Source organism: Podarcis liolepis, assembly GCF_965112155.1.
Source record: "Podarcis liolepis genome assembly, chromosome: 4".
NCBI lineage: Eukaryota > Metazoa > Chordata > Lepidosauria > Squamata > Lacertidae > Podarcis > Podarcis liolepis.
The window spans coordinates 85485949-85502915 of record NC_139558.1 but is presented as its reverse complement, the minus strand read 5'-3'; the positions used below and the strand labels follow the sequence as shown (position 1 = coordinate 85502915).

The 16967-nt window shown below is 40.6% G+C and overlaps 1 protein-coding gene across 6 annotated transcripts in view; it reads left to right on the top strand.

Annotated features, from left to right (window-relative positions):
- Positions 1 to 16967, top strand: part of GRIA4 (glutamate ionotropic receptor AMPA type subunit 4) — a 225312-nt gene that overhangs the window by 177870 nt on the left and 30475 nt on the right. For 5 of the 6 annotated variants that reach the window (XR_014525171.1, XM_083499397.1, XM_083499396.1 and 2 more), the window contains exons 10-11: positions 11094 to 11300; positions 14366 to 14736. Coding sequence is in view for 5 of the 6 variants with exons in the window: in XM_083499397.1 (XP_083355523.1) it covers positions 11094 to 11300; positions 14366 to 14736 (578 nt within the window). In the remaining variant the exon portion in view is untranslated. Of the gene's footprint in view, positions 1 to 647; positions 3595 to 11093; positions 11301 to 14365; positions 14737 to 16967 lie in introns of those variants that run through there. The other variant, XM_083499400.1, reaches the window with a different exon arrangement.

The following is a 16967-nucleotide window of genomic DNA, read 5'->3' as shown; positions in this document are numbered from 1 at the left end:
TTGGTCTCAGAATTGGTTCTTCCAAAAGAAGCTGTACCTCTTGAAGGGAATAGCTAACCTATTTTTGTTTCTTCCAAAGTCAGGTGTGCCCTTTAAATTTGATGTGTGTCAAAGCAGACTGGCAAAGGATGACCTTTACCTGAATAGTCTTAATTCCCCCCCCCCAAAAAAAACTTGGTTTGTACTGCCCTTTTCACATATCTCATTAGAAAAGAATTGGGGTTGTTCTCCCCAACCATTTCAGATAAGGTTTGTTTTAAGAAACACGGAGTGCTTTACATGGTGTTAGTCTTCCTTAACCAGATTTTTGTTTTTTAATTTTTTTATTTCTAAATTGGTGATGAACTGAAAACAATCCAAGGTAAAGTGTGTGGGACTGGATTTCTCTGCACCACTAGCTGTTGCATTGTTTGTGAGACTTGAGTATGGTGACGCATTCATTGCCATCACGACAAATCACCTGTTAAGGATTGTCATTCCAGGGTGGAAAGAACTAATATTGTGTTCAGAAATTACGAGTGTAAACCTAACCTAATTGCATAATTCTTTTTTGCATGGGACTTATAAAAAATGTATCTTTTTCCTTTGAAAAAAAAAAGACACAGTAATGGAAAAATCATACTTCAGTACAGTCCTCCTCTTTTCAGCCTCTGATGAAGAATCCTATTTTAAGAAATTGATCAAGGAAGAAAAGCGTCCCACTCCGCCGTGAACATTCCTAACTAAGGCTCAAGCGTTAACCTCCAGTATAGTAGAATTGAGCTATATTTTTCCATATGGATTTCTGATCCTCTGACTGGATGACCAGGCACTGAACCATCAAGGGGAAAAAAAAGCTCTGTGACTATTCTGAAATGCCTAAAGCAGGTGGCATTCAATCTTCAACTTGGCCAAGCTATGAAGAAAATGATGAGGATTTCAAGGCTTTCTCAGTTGTGTTTTCCCCTCTCATGCCCGTCTTTAAATTAAGGCTTTCATACATGTACAGTGTAAATTATTGTAAAATACTTCCAAGTTTAGGAGCAACTAAGCAGTGCTTGCAGAAAGAGAAAGAAGCAGGATGCAAGGGAAAGAAACTGTTTAAAATGTCTTGTCTCGTTTGCAGTGAAGCGTTTTGATGTGCATAATAAATGTTCTCTGCGAAATAACTCAACCAGTCCTAGGACTGGTATTTTCATTTTCCAAACCAAGGATCTGAATGAATTTTATGTAGCATGCCAAGGCTTCCCCTAGCATGCCATTTCAGAGTTAAACAAAACTATACAAAAGCCGGGGTGGGGGGAGCCTTATTAAATGTTCAGTCTGTGCCCTTTCCATTGTGTTAAGGCTGAGCTTCAGCGTGCAGGTGAAAGTTACTTCTGTGTTTCGTTCTCCGCTTGTAATGAGCTATTCATATGGAGTGGCTCGTGCACAGTATCCAAATTTCTTTCTGTTGCCGTGCACCAAATGAGGGATGGTCTGGACTTTATTCCCAGAACTACAAACGTTGGTCAGGGCAGAAACATTTGCGTGTCGAGGTCCCCAAGCCACTCCAATAAAAAGACAATTCACACAGAATTTTTGTTTAAGGTTTTTGGCATAATTTTGGCCACAACTTTATTAAAATACAAACAATGTGAGTGGTTGCTTAGGCATTGGTTGCGACTCTCTGACCCTGCATGGGGACAGACTGACATTTGCATGCCCACGAAGTCAGAAAGGGAAAACATTTTGGGGAGAAAGATGGAGCTGGGTACCATGCCCTCACCTCTCCCCAAATGCTCCCAGGGGTTCTTGCATGGCCCTAGCCCCTTGACAGGGGTTTGGACAAAAGCATGGTGAGCCCCTGGATTCCTTTAACGGAATACTCTTGCAGCAGCAGCATTGGAGGGGCAGGCACAGCCAATCCATGTCCCTCCACCAACCAATTCATAAAACCAATGCCTAACCTCAACCTTACAAGTTCTGATGATTTGCTATGCAATAGGCAAAAACCAAATGGCACCAGCCAATCAGCCAAATGGACAAAATTCCTACCAGGCCCCTGCCCCAAAAGCAGACAACCCCATGACAGGCATAGCAAGGTCAATGAGAACAACCCTAAATATAGGGAGGGTGGGCAGGTGATCCGATGTGTGCAGCAAAAAGAGGAAGCTCAACGCTGCGTGCAGGGAATAAAAGCCTTCTTGGCTGTCAATCACAAAATGGCAACATCAAATTCTATCCAATGACAAGAGGAGCCCAATTGCAAATGTGGCCAACTACTTTTATGCACTCAGCAACAGTGGGATGTCTTGTTGGACCCCACCGCAACACATGCTCTCCATGAAGGAGAACATGCTTTCCAGAACAGAGCCGGGACTTGCTGCTTTCTAGCAGGTTCTGAATACATAGGTTGGACCTAAAGATCACCTTCCATAATCCAAAGGAGTTTCCTATGATGAAAGGTGTCCTTCTGAAACGGAAAGACTCCTTTGCCTGAAGGACTCGTTCCATTGGAGGACAACTCCTTCTTTCAGAGGAACGGAGCCTTTAGATCCAACCTATTAGAGATGGAGCTTGGAAGATGTTGTGACACAGCCCAGCAACACAGCAACATTCACACCTACCTCTCCTACCCATGTAGACTGGTATGTGATGGTGCTTAAACAATTAAGTCCAGTGCGCGGCACCCACTGCACATGAACAGAGCTGCAGATGTACCCTGGACCACAGAATATACGGAGAACTCAGCTTATATCATATGTGTTTGGTACAACCAGGTGCTTATTACTAAGCTTAGTAGCCAAATGGTAACACCAATAGATTCCAGCGTAAAGGTATCTCTACGTTACTGTCAAATTACATCTCTTCACATGTAATGAAAAACCACGTGCCTGGTGTCATGACAGTAGTGCAGGGATGGCTGTAGAGCTCCAGTTACTGTTGGGACTCCCAACTCCCATCGTTACCAGCCAGCATGACCAAAGGTAGCTTGTGATGTGGAGGGTCCCAGGCTCACCACTGCAATACTATTTCCATGTCCTTGCCATGCTTTACTGCATAACCTTCTAGAGTCCCTTTGTGGCTTAGGGTCCTCGTATCTACGGGACCGCCTCTCCTGGTATGCCCCACAGAGGACCTTAAGGTCCATGAATAACCATAGTTTAGAGGTCCCAGACCCTAAGGAAGTTAGACTATCCTCCACCAGGGCCAGTCCCTTTTCAGTAATGGCTCTGACCTCGTGGAATGCTCTGTCCCATGAGACTAGGGCCCTGCAGGATTTAACCTCCTTCTGTCGGGCCTGTAAGACAGAGCTATTCCACCTGGCCTTTAATTTGAATTCAGCCTGATCTTTTATTTCCCTTCTCTTCCCTCCCCCTCCCCTTTTATGAAGATCACCCGTTCTGAGACCTCACAGCTAATTCTCCCCTGGCCTCCTCACTGGCCCAAGTAGGACCAATTCAGCCAGCTATCCCTGGGAATTATCTAATGCTTATTTCCCCTAAATTGATTTTTGAATTTTATTGTTATTCATGTTTTAATACTGTATTTTATGCTGCTTTATAATTAAGTGTTTTAAATTTGTTGTTAGCCGCCCTGAGCCCAGTTTTTGAACTGGGAAGGGCGGAGTATTTATTATTATTATTATTATTATTATTATTATTATTATTATTATTACTATTATTATTATTAGAGTAATACCCCTCCCCACCATCTCACTATATATAAGGGTCTGGTGACTTCTGTTTCAGTGCATGCACACGAAAGCTCATACCAATAACAAACTTAGTTGGTCTCTAAGGTGCTAGTGGAAGGATTTTTTTTTAAAAAAAAAAAATTGCTTCTAGAGTCCAGTAATGATTCAGCCCTATCTAGAACCGCCCAGGTTTCTGTCCCAGATCACAGCTGCAATGGAATTTACCCCCACAAAGCATCTGGTATAAGAAGAGTTCACCGTATGCTAGTTGAGTTGCAATTGATAAACGTGGCTACAGTCAAGGCCCAACTAATTATATGCATTGAGCCCCAGCACTTAACTCTGAAGGCAAACAGTGACCTGTGCTGGTTTGCAGCAACAGCATCGTCACTCCCTTCAGCCACGTACTGTATATATACAGATCCATTTAATTAGCTGTGGTCTATCTCCAGAATCTTGTGAATGTGCTTTCTTCCGTAACGCGAGCAAGTGAAAAAGGCTGCTTTGAGTGAAGTGTCCCATTCACTTCCCTCTTCATATTAAAGGAAAGTTAATTCAGTGCCACTGGGAAAAACAGGATTTGGGGCTGCTTTGAAATTGGATCTGGGTCCATTTCTACATTTAATTAAATAGTTCCTAGGAATCAGTAATGCTCAGCTTTTCCATTTCTGGAAGGCAGGTATCTATTTATTAGTAACTCTTTCCCGCATGGCATGCTTTAATAAAACATTTGGCAATTTGCTTAGTGTCCTCTGGTTTTGTATGTTCCTGTGCTTCATTTGATGCAGTGCTATTTCATTCATAGACACAGGATATCAGTAGGATTAATCTATACTGCCCAAATCAGCATGTTCTACTTTTAGGAAACAATATGTTCTCTGGTTGTATAGCAGATGTGATTATCTTTTTGTTTTACCTTAATGTGAAAAAAATGAATTTGCTGTTAGTGGGGGTTTATTTAAAAAGCTGATATAAAAATAGAGAGCTTTAGTTAACATTTATGTAGCGTAATAATTCTTATTTTAATGATGTAGAGAACTAGATCACCTGCCGTGTTCTTAAATTACAAAGTCTAAAAGGGGGAGGATAAATATGTGAATTAATTGTTGGAATGTTAAAGAACTGTATCGAATCAGGAACACCTAGTCTAAACCCAGACCCAAGAAACACCCCCTGATAATTCCACAAAATGATTCATAACAGACCCCAGATCCACATAATGAATACAAATTAATCCTTTCTTGAAAGTACATGCCAGCCTCCCCCAATCTGGTGTTCACCAGATGCTTTGGACTGCAGTTCCCATCATCCCTGACCGGCCATGCTGCCTAGAACTGATGGACATTGTAGTCCAAAACATCTAGGCTAGTATTCAAGAGTAGAACAGAGAGGGAGCTATTCCATTTGTGTTTTATGAGTGTTCCTTGCTAGCACTAGCAAAACCCCTTGGGTGATATTCAACTAAGCGTTGCTCAGCGTAGATCCACTGAACATAATAAACATAACTGAGTTAGATCTATTAATTGCAATGCATCTGCTCTGAGTTAGTTGAATAGCCCTCTGGATGGCATCAGGTTGCAGATATTATGGACAACATCTCTGCTTCTTTTTCTCTCCCTTGTAATATGTTGAAACACCCAGGTGCATTTATCTGCTAATTCAGTGTTTTGGGGGTATTGGCTGATTAAAGAAATAGTAATAGTAGTAGTTAATTAAATTTGTAAACCGCCCTATACCCACAGGTCTCACGGCGGTTCACAGGATGAAATCAGAAAATACAAAACAAAAACAAAAACAACCCAATAACACTTTCCCTCAACACATTTTAAAACGGCATAGGATGTCTGTCATCCAAAGGCCTGGTTAAAGAGGAACGTTTTTGCCTGGTGCTTAAAGGTATATAATGAAGGCACATACTTGATTTACAGTACAAATCCTATACATGTCTCTTCAGAAGTAAGCCCCATTGAGGTTTGGGGAGCTTACTCTCAGATAAGTGGGTTTAGCATTGCACCTGGGAGTAAGTCCTGTTGAACTCAGTGGAGCTTACTTCTGAGGAAATACATATACAATTGGAGTGTGATGCTGCCAAAGTAAGCACGCTTACTATGGAGTAAATTCTATAGAACACAATGGGATTTAATAGTAAATATGTCTACTGTTGTGCTGTAATTGTACATATTTTAACTGAGTGTTTAATTGCTTTGATTTACATATGAATAAAAACAATTGTTAGGAAGAAACAAATATGCTGAAGAAACATGTATGCAATCTTGCTGAAGTCAAGCCATTTTAAGCGCAGCTGATTTGAATGGGAAAATTAATATTTTGCTTAAATTCTTGATACTGAAATTAATGGGATTTTGGAAGTGCTTTGGTTGGATCAGACATTTCCATTTTGCTTTTAGAATATTTAGCAAGCTACTCTCTATAAAATAGCTGCAGCATCTAGCTGCTAAACTACTGTTGGTTTGTTCACATGTGAACAAGTTTATTGACATTTACAGAACCCATTCCTCATTGTTAATCTGGATGGACAGTCCATCCCCATTCTATATGTGGATGGGACTAACTTCAGCCTATCCTGCTTCCATGTGGGTTTAAAATGGAGATTCTTTTAAAATCCGCATGACCATAAGAACATGAGACGAGCTGGATCAGGTCTTTGAATTCCAAGGCCTTTTTTAAAAGCTCCAAAATCAGTCATGCACCTGCCCATAGCCTACCGCCACAGGCTGCTTGCTAGTGCATTTTTGAATTGCAATGAAGCAATCCCTCACCCCCCAGAGCAACAGGACTATGACAAGAAAAATACATGAGTGTCCCCCATTTTTTACATCCATGGCATCCATGTTTTTTCTGCTCTCTTGGATGCTGAAGGGGAGGGCAGGGAGAGTTCCTGGCTGAAGAACACCAATACCAACTTTACCTATATAAGTCACAGAGACTGAAACTAACCTCCGCTGATCACAGACCATAGCAAAACTTTTGTCAGGGCTTTGACATATGCTAGAGCAGCTTCAGAACTGGGCCATGCAAGCTTGGGCAGGAGAGGCTAATCTGTTTAACTATACAAGAAGCCTGCAAAGGTCAGGGAGGGTCTATGTAGGTGCTCAGATAGATGAACTAAGAAGGAACATTGGTTGTAACCAGTTCAGCTCCAGGTCTTGACCAATAGGTTCAGACTGCACAGCACTTAGCCGAAAAAGTGTGGAGAACTTGGTTCTTCTATATTTGCCAATCATAGAGGTGTAAATTGCCTTCCCACTGAATCCCATGGAATGTTTTATTATATATGACAAGGCGAATGATTATTATTATTTGCAAGACTGACCTTCAAACCTTTGATAAATGTCTTTTCTATACTTTAGCAAATGCTTTGAAGTTCTCTGGGAAGTGCAAGATTATTTTTTCTGAGTATAAATTAAGCATAGAGACAATATATTTCCTTTTCAAAAAATAAAAAAGACCATTCCCTTTCTAATTATGAGCTGTGTACTAGCAAGTTTGTGAAGGATTTCTCTACACTGATATATTGTTGCAAAGCTGTATATTTTAAATGTTAACCATTGTTATAGATATCAGATTTCTGTAAGTAAAGCTTGTACCACTTTGATGATCTATGTTCATACTTTGTTACTAATCATTTGAAATGTGGATTTCCTGTGGAATTATATTTCATAAACCTCCTCCAGAGTGTTCTAATTTTATTGTAATTAGAAACTGCATCAGGCCAAATGGTGGGTGGATATCTTCTCAACACGTGTTTAGTTTTGTAGCCGTTGTGTGGCAGGAATAGAAATCAAAATGGGTTGCCTGATGGAGCCAACAATGGATTATGCATTCATCACATAAGCAACCTATCTTTTTCGAGTAGTTGTGGCTATGAAGGCCATCATTTGTTGGATCCCTTCACACAACATGGTACTGCGTTTACCCTGCTTTTGCTTCTGATCATCAAGTTTTGAAGGTTTTTGTATTGTTTCAAAGCCTGCTTAACTACAGGGACAAAAGACAATATATATGGGCACATCATGGAAAGCTAAACCTCTCCCAATTACGTTTTTAAGTACCCTAAGTGTGCAGAGTATTATGTCTTGCAAGGCACTATCTCTCTGCTGGATTTCTAGAAATGTTTCAGATATAACAGCTCTGAATGAGTTCCTGCAACTGCAATATTGCCCATGGGAGAAATGGGGTGATCTGATATCATTGCAAAGGAGATAATGCATTATTATTATTTTATTAATGCTTGGTCTTTCAGCTGCTTTTAGTGACGAGATAGTTGCAGTTGCAAAAGTTTCAAAACTTCCACAAATAAAGGTTGGGTGTACACATGCAAAAGAATGAGCATGGAATGAGGGGGTAGGGGGAATAATGGAGTGAACCACTTCTCACTGTAGGGGTGTGGGGGTTGCTTTTGGTCATCCCAACTAGCAATGCCATTCTTCCCAAAGGCAAAAGTTGAATACAAAGTGAAACAAGCTTGAAGGTACAGCATACACAAGGGCTGGCATTTTCTGTAAGCTTTGGTTATCACAGTCTGAACATGTAGCGTGTGGCCATTATCTGACCACCATATGGATACATATTAGTGTGTCTCCATGAAAATGAACCCATGCTCTTGTTTAGTTAAACTCCTGGCCATATCGATGCTTTGGCTGTTTATCTAGGTCGATGGTCCTGATATCAATTTGTCTGCATGTTGCAGGAGATTTCTGCAAAAAATAAGTTCTAGGGCACAGTCTCCATTCACCTGGCTAGTACTGTAGGACCTCTCCATCACTAAATGAACTGTGAGTGTGCTGTAGAACAAGCACAATACCTCTGAATCAGCATGCTGCAGAAGAAAATTGATAAATATGGGGGAATCTACTTTTCAAGGAAGAGGCTATTATTGATCTTTTAATTGAGAATCCCATAATAAGCTTCCGGAGAACCCCAGAAGCCGCAAGAACACATAAAAACAACCATAATTGGTAGCGTTGTGCTCCAAATGATGAATGTTATCTGGTTTACACAATATTGACCTTGGGAGCCCATTATTTTCATTGAAGACGGAATGAAAGTTTTCTTGCTTTCCAGATAATTCCAGCATCATAGTCCCAGTAAATATCTGAGTCGTTCCTATTTTGGCTATGTATTATTGCATAATCTATTTGGACAGGACACAAATGTAGGGGGCTGCTATGGTTATCCTTCGAAGGCACAACATTTGCCAACTGTTGTCACAGCTCAGCCCAAATGAGAGTTGATGAGAAACTATTGGAAAATGGTGACTTTAATGGCAACAACCTCTGTGTCTTTTATCTGGTCATCAGATGTAAGTGATGCGGCACTACCAAACACCCCCTTTTTAAATGAAATCTTAAATCTCTAATATTAGAACTGATACATTGGGTAATGCAGGGGTGCTGCTACATAAGGTATTGAAAACACAAAGAAAAGGCATTGACACAGTGTCAAAATGCAGATGTACCATGGTGAAAATACCATCTTCCCGAAATATTTCTCCATTTGCCTATAATGGTTACAATGACTTTTCTGTGTTTGCTTATGACGTAATAATGAATAATTTTCCATTCCGCCCTGCATTTTTCACAGGCAGAATCATTTCCATTTCACTGCAATTCATGTTCTGCCAAAAACGACGTTAATTCACCTTGCTGTCTACTGGGGGGAATGGTGTTTACACGATTAATTATATAACTTGTCTGATTTACATAATTAATTGTGTAACTTATGTAATCCTGTTGTCTTTACATGTTCCATTCATTTCAGTGCAAAGAAAACACAACACATATGTGGCGGCGGGAGGGGGTAATCAATCTGTGGTTTCAAACCACAACAGCAACGGTGACCACCAGTCACATTCGCTATCCTGAACATAGGATGAATCAGTGAACATTGCCAGCTTCTACTCCCTTTTTCATTGTCATCAGAATTTGCAGACATCGCTGCTTAGAACTCATTATTTGGGTTCAGGGCATTCCAAATTCAACACAAAACAAAATGCCCTTGAAAAAAAGAACATGGGGGAGCCTTTAAGAGCAGACAGTACTGGTCCATATGGATCACTCCCCAAACTTGATAAAAGGCAACTGCATTCAGATTGCATTAAAAAATGGTACCTTTGAAATGCCATGTAAATCTCCACATGGTGCTTGGATTTTTGACTTAATGCACTATTTGGAACTCTCCCCCCCCCCCCCGGCTACATGTGGGGAAGGAGAAATGATCTCACAACCACATTTGAGAACTCGGGGGGGGGAGAGCTTTAGGAGGAAAGAGAGGGAATCAGCTTTAAGAGAGCAATGAGACACATGGGAAAAGAAGCACTATGATGGTTGACCTCGTTTGTTTTGAAGATTGATTGCAGCAAATTAAACTATAAGTCAAAGAACAGAATTCTGAATCTCCAAGGAACAGAATTTGAATCTACAGATCTGAGTCTTTGGATGCAATCTTTCCTTGTGTTTCACTTAAATGGAGGACTGCGTGATTGAAATTTACACACTAATCAGCTAAGGTGTGGTTGATTAATTGGTATGGGTTGATTTTAATCAACAGGGCTGTGGATGAAAAGCTTGTTTACTTATTTTTAGTTCTCTTTAAGTTCTGCTTGTATTGATTCTATAGGGAATGAAATTTTTTTAAAATATTAAAACATTCCTAATGGTGGGTTGGATCCAGAGACGTACTCAGCAGGTATTCGCTGGCTCAGGGGGAAGGAGAGAAATAGGCTATCTCCACTGATTACGCCTTCCTGCAGCCCTCTTTGCTCCCTGAAAAACTGTAGAGGCTTGGCCAATCCTCCAGAGCAGCATTAAACATAGTGCAGGGGGGCAGGGCTCCCCTATCTCTGCCATGGAGCCTCTGCTGGATCTTGGAGCCTTCCATGAACAGAAGGAGCAACTTCCACTCATGAAAAGGCCTGTCTGGATCCAACCCAGTGAGTGCTATTTTGCTTATTGAATTATAAGGGGTAGCTGATGCTTCCTTCAGCGTATTGAAAAGGCACCTATACCCAGGGGTGTTTTTTTGTAAAATCATTCCAATATAAGTCAATAAGTTATCCATATAAACAAAGGTGTTAAAATATGGTTGTAAAGAAATTGATTTTTAAAGCAACTGGTCCATTAATTTTGTCATTCTTATTATGTGCCCAAGGATTTAAAAAAAAATCTAAATTGGGTTTTGGATTTCAACTGGACAAGTGTATGTCATATGTTGCAAATCTGATAGATAGATGATAGATAGATAGATAGATGATAGATAGATAGATTTCCTATGGATTTCTTTTTCCATTTTGTGATCAGTTCAATAATATCTGATGTGACCTTTTGATATGACACAGCTGGTGGTAAATAACATGTACCTTTGGACAAGCTATGCTATGTGTTTATCTTTTACAGTTCTCCTTCTTTCATTGTAGGAAGCCCCATATGTTATGTGGAAAAAAAACAGAGAACTGTTTGAAGGGAATGACAAGTATGAAGGATACTGTGTAGACCTGGCATCAGAAATTGCAAAGCATATTGGCATCAAGTACAAAATTGCTATTGTTCCTGATGGAAAATACGGAGCAAGGGATCCAAACACAAAAATCTGGAATGGGATGGTGGGAGAACTGGTGTATGGGGTAAGCATATCTATTTTTGATGCCAACTTTTGCATCAACTTCTCATGAGTGTAGTTGTCATGTAGGGTTATATACGTCCCAGTGATTGTCTGGCTCTTTTCTTGGCAAATGTTGACATATGAATGTTGACAATCCCTGATGAATAATCTAAATATTACCTCCGAGCTGTAATAGACATGCAGGTAGCACGCCACAACCTCTTTTATAAACTGTGCATGTATGTTCAGGAAATGCTTCGCTTGGAAAGAAAATTACATTTCCATGCTGGAAGGGACATTAAAACAATTTCCCTGTTGATGGATCATTTCTCAGAACATTTAAACTAGTGAGTGTGAACGTTCCCTTTTAATCACTTAGAAAATATGGAAATGCATCTTGACACTACGAGTGAACTACTGAGGTATGAAAGTGTAGACTGAAAAGCAGACTGATAAGGCCGCCCCCACCTTCTCATTGCTGGGCAGGGCTGCAGCTCAACTGGTGGAGATAATACGAAAGCTCCCCAGTTCAATCCTGGCAACTCTAGAACTGGAAAAGACTCCGATCTGAAGCTTATCAGTGTAGACCGCAATGATCTGGATGGAGCAGTGGTTGGACCAGTGCTTTTTCCCCCCTAAGGAAAATGTTTAGGGGTACTCTCATTTTGACTCAAGAAAGCCACCATTTTATAGTTCAAACAGAGGAAAAATAAATACAGTAAATGGACAAAAGTACAAAGATTCACAAAATGTTTAGGGGTATGCGTACCCCCCAGAAAAACAGCACTGGGTTGGACTGTGTATAAGGCAGCTTCGGATGTTCCTATTCTGGTTTCAGCAGACAGTCAAGACGCTTTCATCTGATAAGCTTCTCAGCAGCAAAGGTTTGGTTCCAACAATCTCTGTGCTGTGTGGACAGGAGCCCTGCTCTGCTGTTTAGGAAGAGTGGAGAGAAGAGAGGAATTTTCATTTATCAGCATAACTTTGCGAGCAGGGTTGGAGATGCTTTGAAGACTGAGTGGTTCACTGAGTGACTGAGGATGGTTGGGAGGTGATCATATAACCATAGAATTGTAGAGTTGGAAGGGACCACAAAGATCATCCAGTTCAATTCCTTGCGATGCAGGAATCTTTTTTTGTCCAGCGTGGGACTCAAACCCACAACCCTGAAGGGTCTCATGCTCTACCGATTGACCTATCATCTGATGTCCTTACACTTTTGAATATACCAGTGTATGAGAAAGCAGTATCATTTTTGGAACAGTCCTCAACCTATGATGATCCTTCACTTTAGCCAAACCCATTTTTGGTTCACTCCCAAACACAAATTGGAGGCAAACAGTGAAATCCTTGTAACAATACCCAAAGCTTGTTTTTTATTTATTTGAATTCAAATATATTTTCATTTTATATTGGTAGGCAGCACAATCCAATGCTTATTTACTCCAAAGAAAAATCCATCTTATTCCTGGGTATTTGTGGATAGGATTGCAGACTATGTCTGAAATTTTAAACACACTTGCAATGCACCTTTTGCTCAACGTGGGGCTCAAACCCACAACCCTGAGATTAAGGGGTCTCATGCTCTACCAATTGAGATATCTGAAGAACACTGTCCTGCAGAGCTAGGGGATCCTTGCTGTTTTTCTGATGAATCTAGATGACTAAAATATTATCTGCACAACACTATAATCTTTAGTGATGAGCTTATTCATCAAAGCACTTTCTAGTGATGAATGCAATTAGCTACCTTTTGCAGGTGTTCTCAAAATCTCCAGCAGTCAACTCTGGTTAAATATTCATTCTTCTGCCATGGAATGTTATCCACTCACTGCTTGATGAATAAGGAGGTCATTGCCCATTCCTGTCAAAGTCTAACAAAGAGTGAGACTCTGAAGTTCAAGTAATTTATGCTGCATTTTGTTAAGCTTCCTTGAAAATGAATATTTGAGAAGGAAAAAAGAGAATGTGAATTAAGCCATTGAAACAGGCGGCAGCATTCAAGAGGTTCCACACTTTACACCATGCCTTTTTATTGGATATCCATATTTTCTTTATTGCTTAGTCAAAATGGGAAATGCTGATAATGAGCCTTGCTCATTCTGATAAATGGAGCCATGCACTCTTCAAAGACCAGAGCTTTCCAAACTTTTCATGTTGGTGTAACACTTTTTAGACATATCATTTCGCGACACAATTTTACTAGGAAACCGGAGGTTAAACTAACCCCTTATAAGAGCATTCGCATGACACACCTACGCACTGCAGCTGACACACTAATGTGTCACGACACACAGTTTGGAAAGCTCTGTTCTAGACACTGTTAAAGCTCTTCAGAGCTGATGGCACTGGCTGCAGTCCAAAGCCCCATGGAACTCCAGGCTGCGCACACAAATGGCCCCACAAGCAAGGTAACATTTGAGTGTGCTTTGTAAACACAGTGGGAATGTACATTGTGTGCAGAGAAGTGCTGTACAGGCTAGATCACTGCCTGGCCTCCCATAGGTTAGTTCAAAAGAAGCACAATGCTTTAAGTTAGTTCAAGATGAGGTGAGTATTTGAAAAATCAGGTGAAAAGCAAAAAACAAAACCCGGTTCAGTTGGCATGACCTATTTCTATTTCCAGGCAGGCTCAGACCATTCCAGTTCATCCCCTGGATCAGGTGTTTCCCGCCACCGCCAAGACAGAAATAGAGGAAGTGCTCTACTTTTTCCAAGGGATCTGTGTAAAAGTTGGATCTAGCAGAATTAATCTGAGCCTGGAGAAGAACATGGAGCTGAAAGAGGAAGTGAAAAAGACTGTCATTCGTTCAGCTTCCTCCTTCAGCTCCAGGTACTTTTCAAGGTTCATGATCAAAGAGATATTGATGCTACTAATAATAGATTATAGAATGATATTTATGCAATAAGAATACACACATGTACATATGTGTGCGCGCACAGTATCCTATTCACTTTCTTTGGTATCCATTTTGGCCTTTAGTTTTAAGAGGGCAAAAGTCTAATGCATCCATTTGTTGCAAAACAATTTGTGCCATTTCGTGTTTCTCTAATCTGTAGTTGTTTGGGTTCTCCTTCTCTTTGCAGAAAGCAGAGATTGCTGTCGCGCCTCTGACCATCACTTTGGTACGAGAGGAGGTTATCGATTTTTCTAAGCCCTTTATGAGTCTGGGCATATCCATTATGATCAAAAAGCCTCAGAAATCTAAACCTGGAGTGTTTTCCTTTCTGGACCCCTTAGCCTACGAGATCTGGATGTGCATAGTCTTTGCCTACATTGGGGTCAGTGTTGTCCTGTTCCTGGTGAGCAGGTTTAGTCCGTATGAGTGGCACACAGAGGAGCCAGAGGACGGCAAAGAAGGGCCCAGTGACCAGCCTCCCAATGAATTTGGCATCTTCAACAGCCTGTGGTTCTCCCTGGGTGCCTTCATGCAGCAAGGATGTGATATTTCTCCCAGGTTGGTATGAAATAATATCTCTGTTTTTTAAAATGTATATTTTATTATCAGCGGTGAGAATACACAATACAGTATGCAAGAGACAGCCACTTGCTTGCCGATGTTTTAAAATGGATTCTTCTGTTCATTAACGTGTTCTGAGTAATTGTCTCCCTTTCAAATCTGACAGCCATATTGAATCATTTTAAACCTTTTGTACGTTTCAGGTTCTTGTAGTTTTTAAAAGTTTCATGGATACTCGTTTTATTTTTGCAAAGCAGGGATTGTGTTAATGGCAATAGGTAGGTACAGCCAATTGGCAACTCCTGGATTGGTACTGGGGGAAAGGATTGTAATGGATATTCTATCTTTAATGCTGCATCTCTATTTTAGATTTGGAATATACCGTACTTATGTATGTTGTTTGTAAATGTGCACGTTTGTACGTAATGTTATGCATAGGTGCGCCACAGCTGGGAAACCCTTACAACTAGGTAACATCAAACTTATTATGGCATATGATCACTCAGAAGCTTGTAGATTGTGTGTTCTGGCAACTAGACCCATATGGAAAGCAAAGTGGGTTCCCCCTAAACACAGGCATAGGCCAGCTCTGGTTGGGATGAAGCCAGCAGCCTCTGTATTATACGAAGACAATATGAAAATGCTTTCCCATTGTTCCCAGTGCATTTCAGTTGCTCTGTTTTTCTATTTCTTGAGCCAAAATGCTACTGCTGTGGGAAATCTTTATTTCACTGCTACAGTAGGATCCCTCACCCACCAAGTAAGGTGGGAGCAAGAGAGGTCCAGGGCATAGTACAAAGAACTCTAACACATCTTCTCAAACAAAGAACTTTAAGCTAACTGGTTACATTTTTGTCATAGTATGCACGCATTGATCATACACACTTATCAACAGCTACATTCCTAGACTATCTACCTTTGAAGTAGCCTCTATTCCATTGCCTCAACAGCGGTCCCTCCCTCTTATCTCCAACCTCCCTCCCCATCCATCTCACAACTGTCAGGTTGCATAAACATTAGGCATTCCACATGTCCACCCTTGGCCTTGCTCAAATGCAGGCAATCTTCAGACAGCTGCATTGTTTTAAATTATTTCTTCAGACTACCAAAGGTAATATGGAAAATGCAGCAGGTGGAACATAAATTAGAGAATCAGAATTTAGGGTGCAACCATGCTGTACAGAAATCAATATCAAAACCTCCATACAGGAGTACACAGTTAGGATACAAAGCAGAGGGTGTTTGTTGGATGTTAGTCCTGCCGAAACTAGGGATTTCATGATGCCTGGACTGCATTTGAGTAAGTTTCTGTTTTTGTGTTGAAATGTGCATTATAATTTTTCAATAGTGGAGTATTATTTGTCAAACGTGCATACAACTTATGTGAAAAACAAAGCCATTTTGCTATTTTTCTCGGGGTCCCAGATCCAAGACACTACCTGAAAGGAGTCCCAATCCGTTTCTTATTTCAATAGGACTTAAGCATCACTGACTTTCTCTGAATAAGGACTGTTCTCATTCATTTCTAGGCAAACCTGGCAACAGACAGCAGTGTGTCTGTTTGGGTGTCTATAAAGTCTAGACTTTATAAAGTTAATGGAGTTGAAGGGTTTATATCTAGTACTGCGGTGTAAACAAAGATGGTCAATTTTGCCACGGAAATCCAAAGAGTTTTTCCTGATGGCTATCCAATTGGATACATATAGACCATGTTGTCTATAACTTGCTTAGATGTGGCAGGCATCTTTGTGTTGAATTCTTTCATACAATGTCCTAACAAATACAGAGCACTCTGGATTCTTTTAAAGCATACCTTGCTAAGTACGTACGAATATGTTCCTGGAATACAGAAGGTAATGTAGCCTAGCTGTTTTAAAAACTTCCAACCTTCACTCAATCCTTTCTACAGACCTATCTGCCAAAGAACCCGGGCACAGTACTTAGGATTCCATCTCAGACCATGTACAGCTGGGTATTTTGAGGCTCACTAACTGAGAATGTGTCCTGCAAGACATTCAACACCCCCCTTACTGAGAGGAAGATCAGTCGTGGTGGGCAAACTGTCTTTCAAAGAAACTTTCCTTCAGCGAATGATCTTTTCACTCATAAACTTGAAAGGAGCCTTGTTATTCCCCTGAACGCAGTTCAAAAATCACTGAATTCCAGCCACTGTAGCAGCTGCTTTCTCATTTGAGAAATATAATTAAAACTCAGAGGTATATTGCATT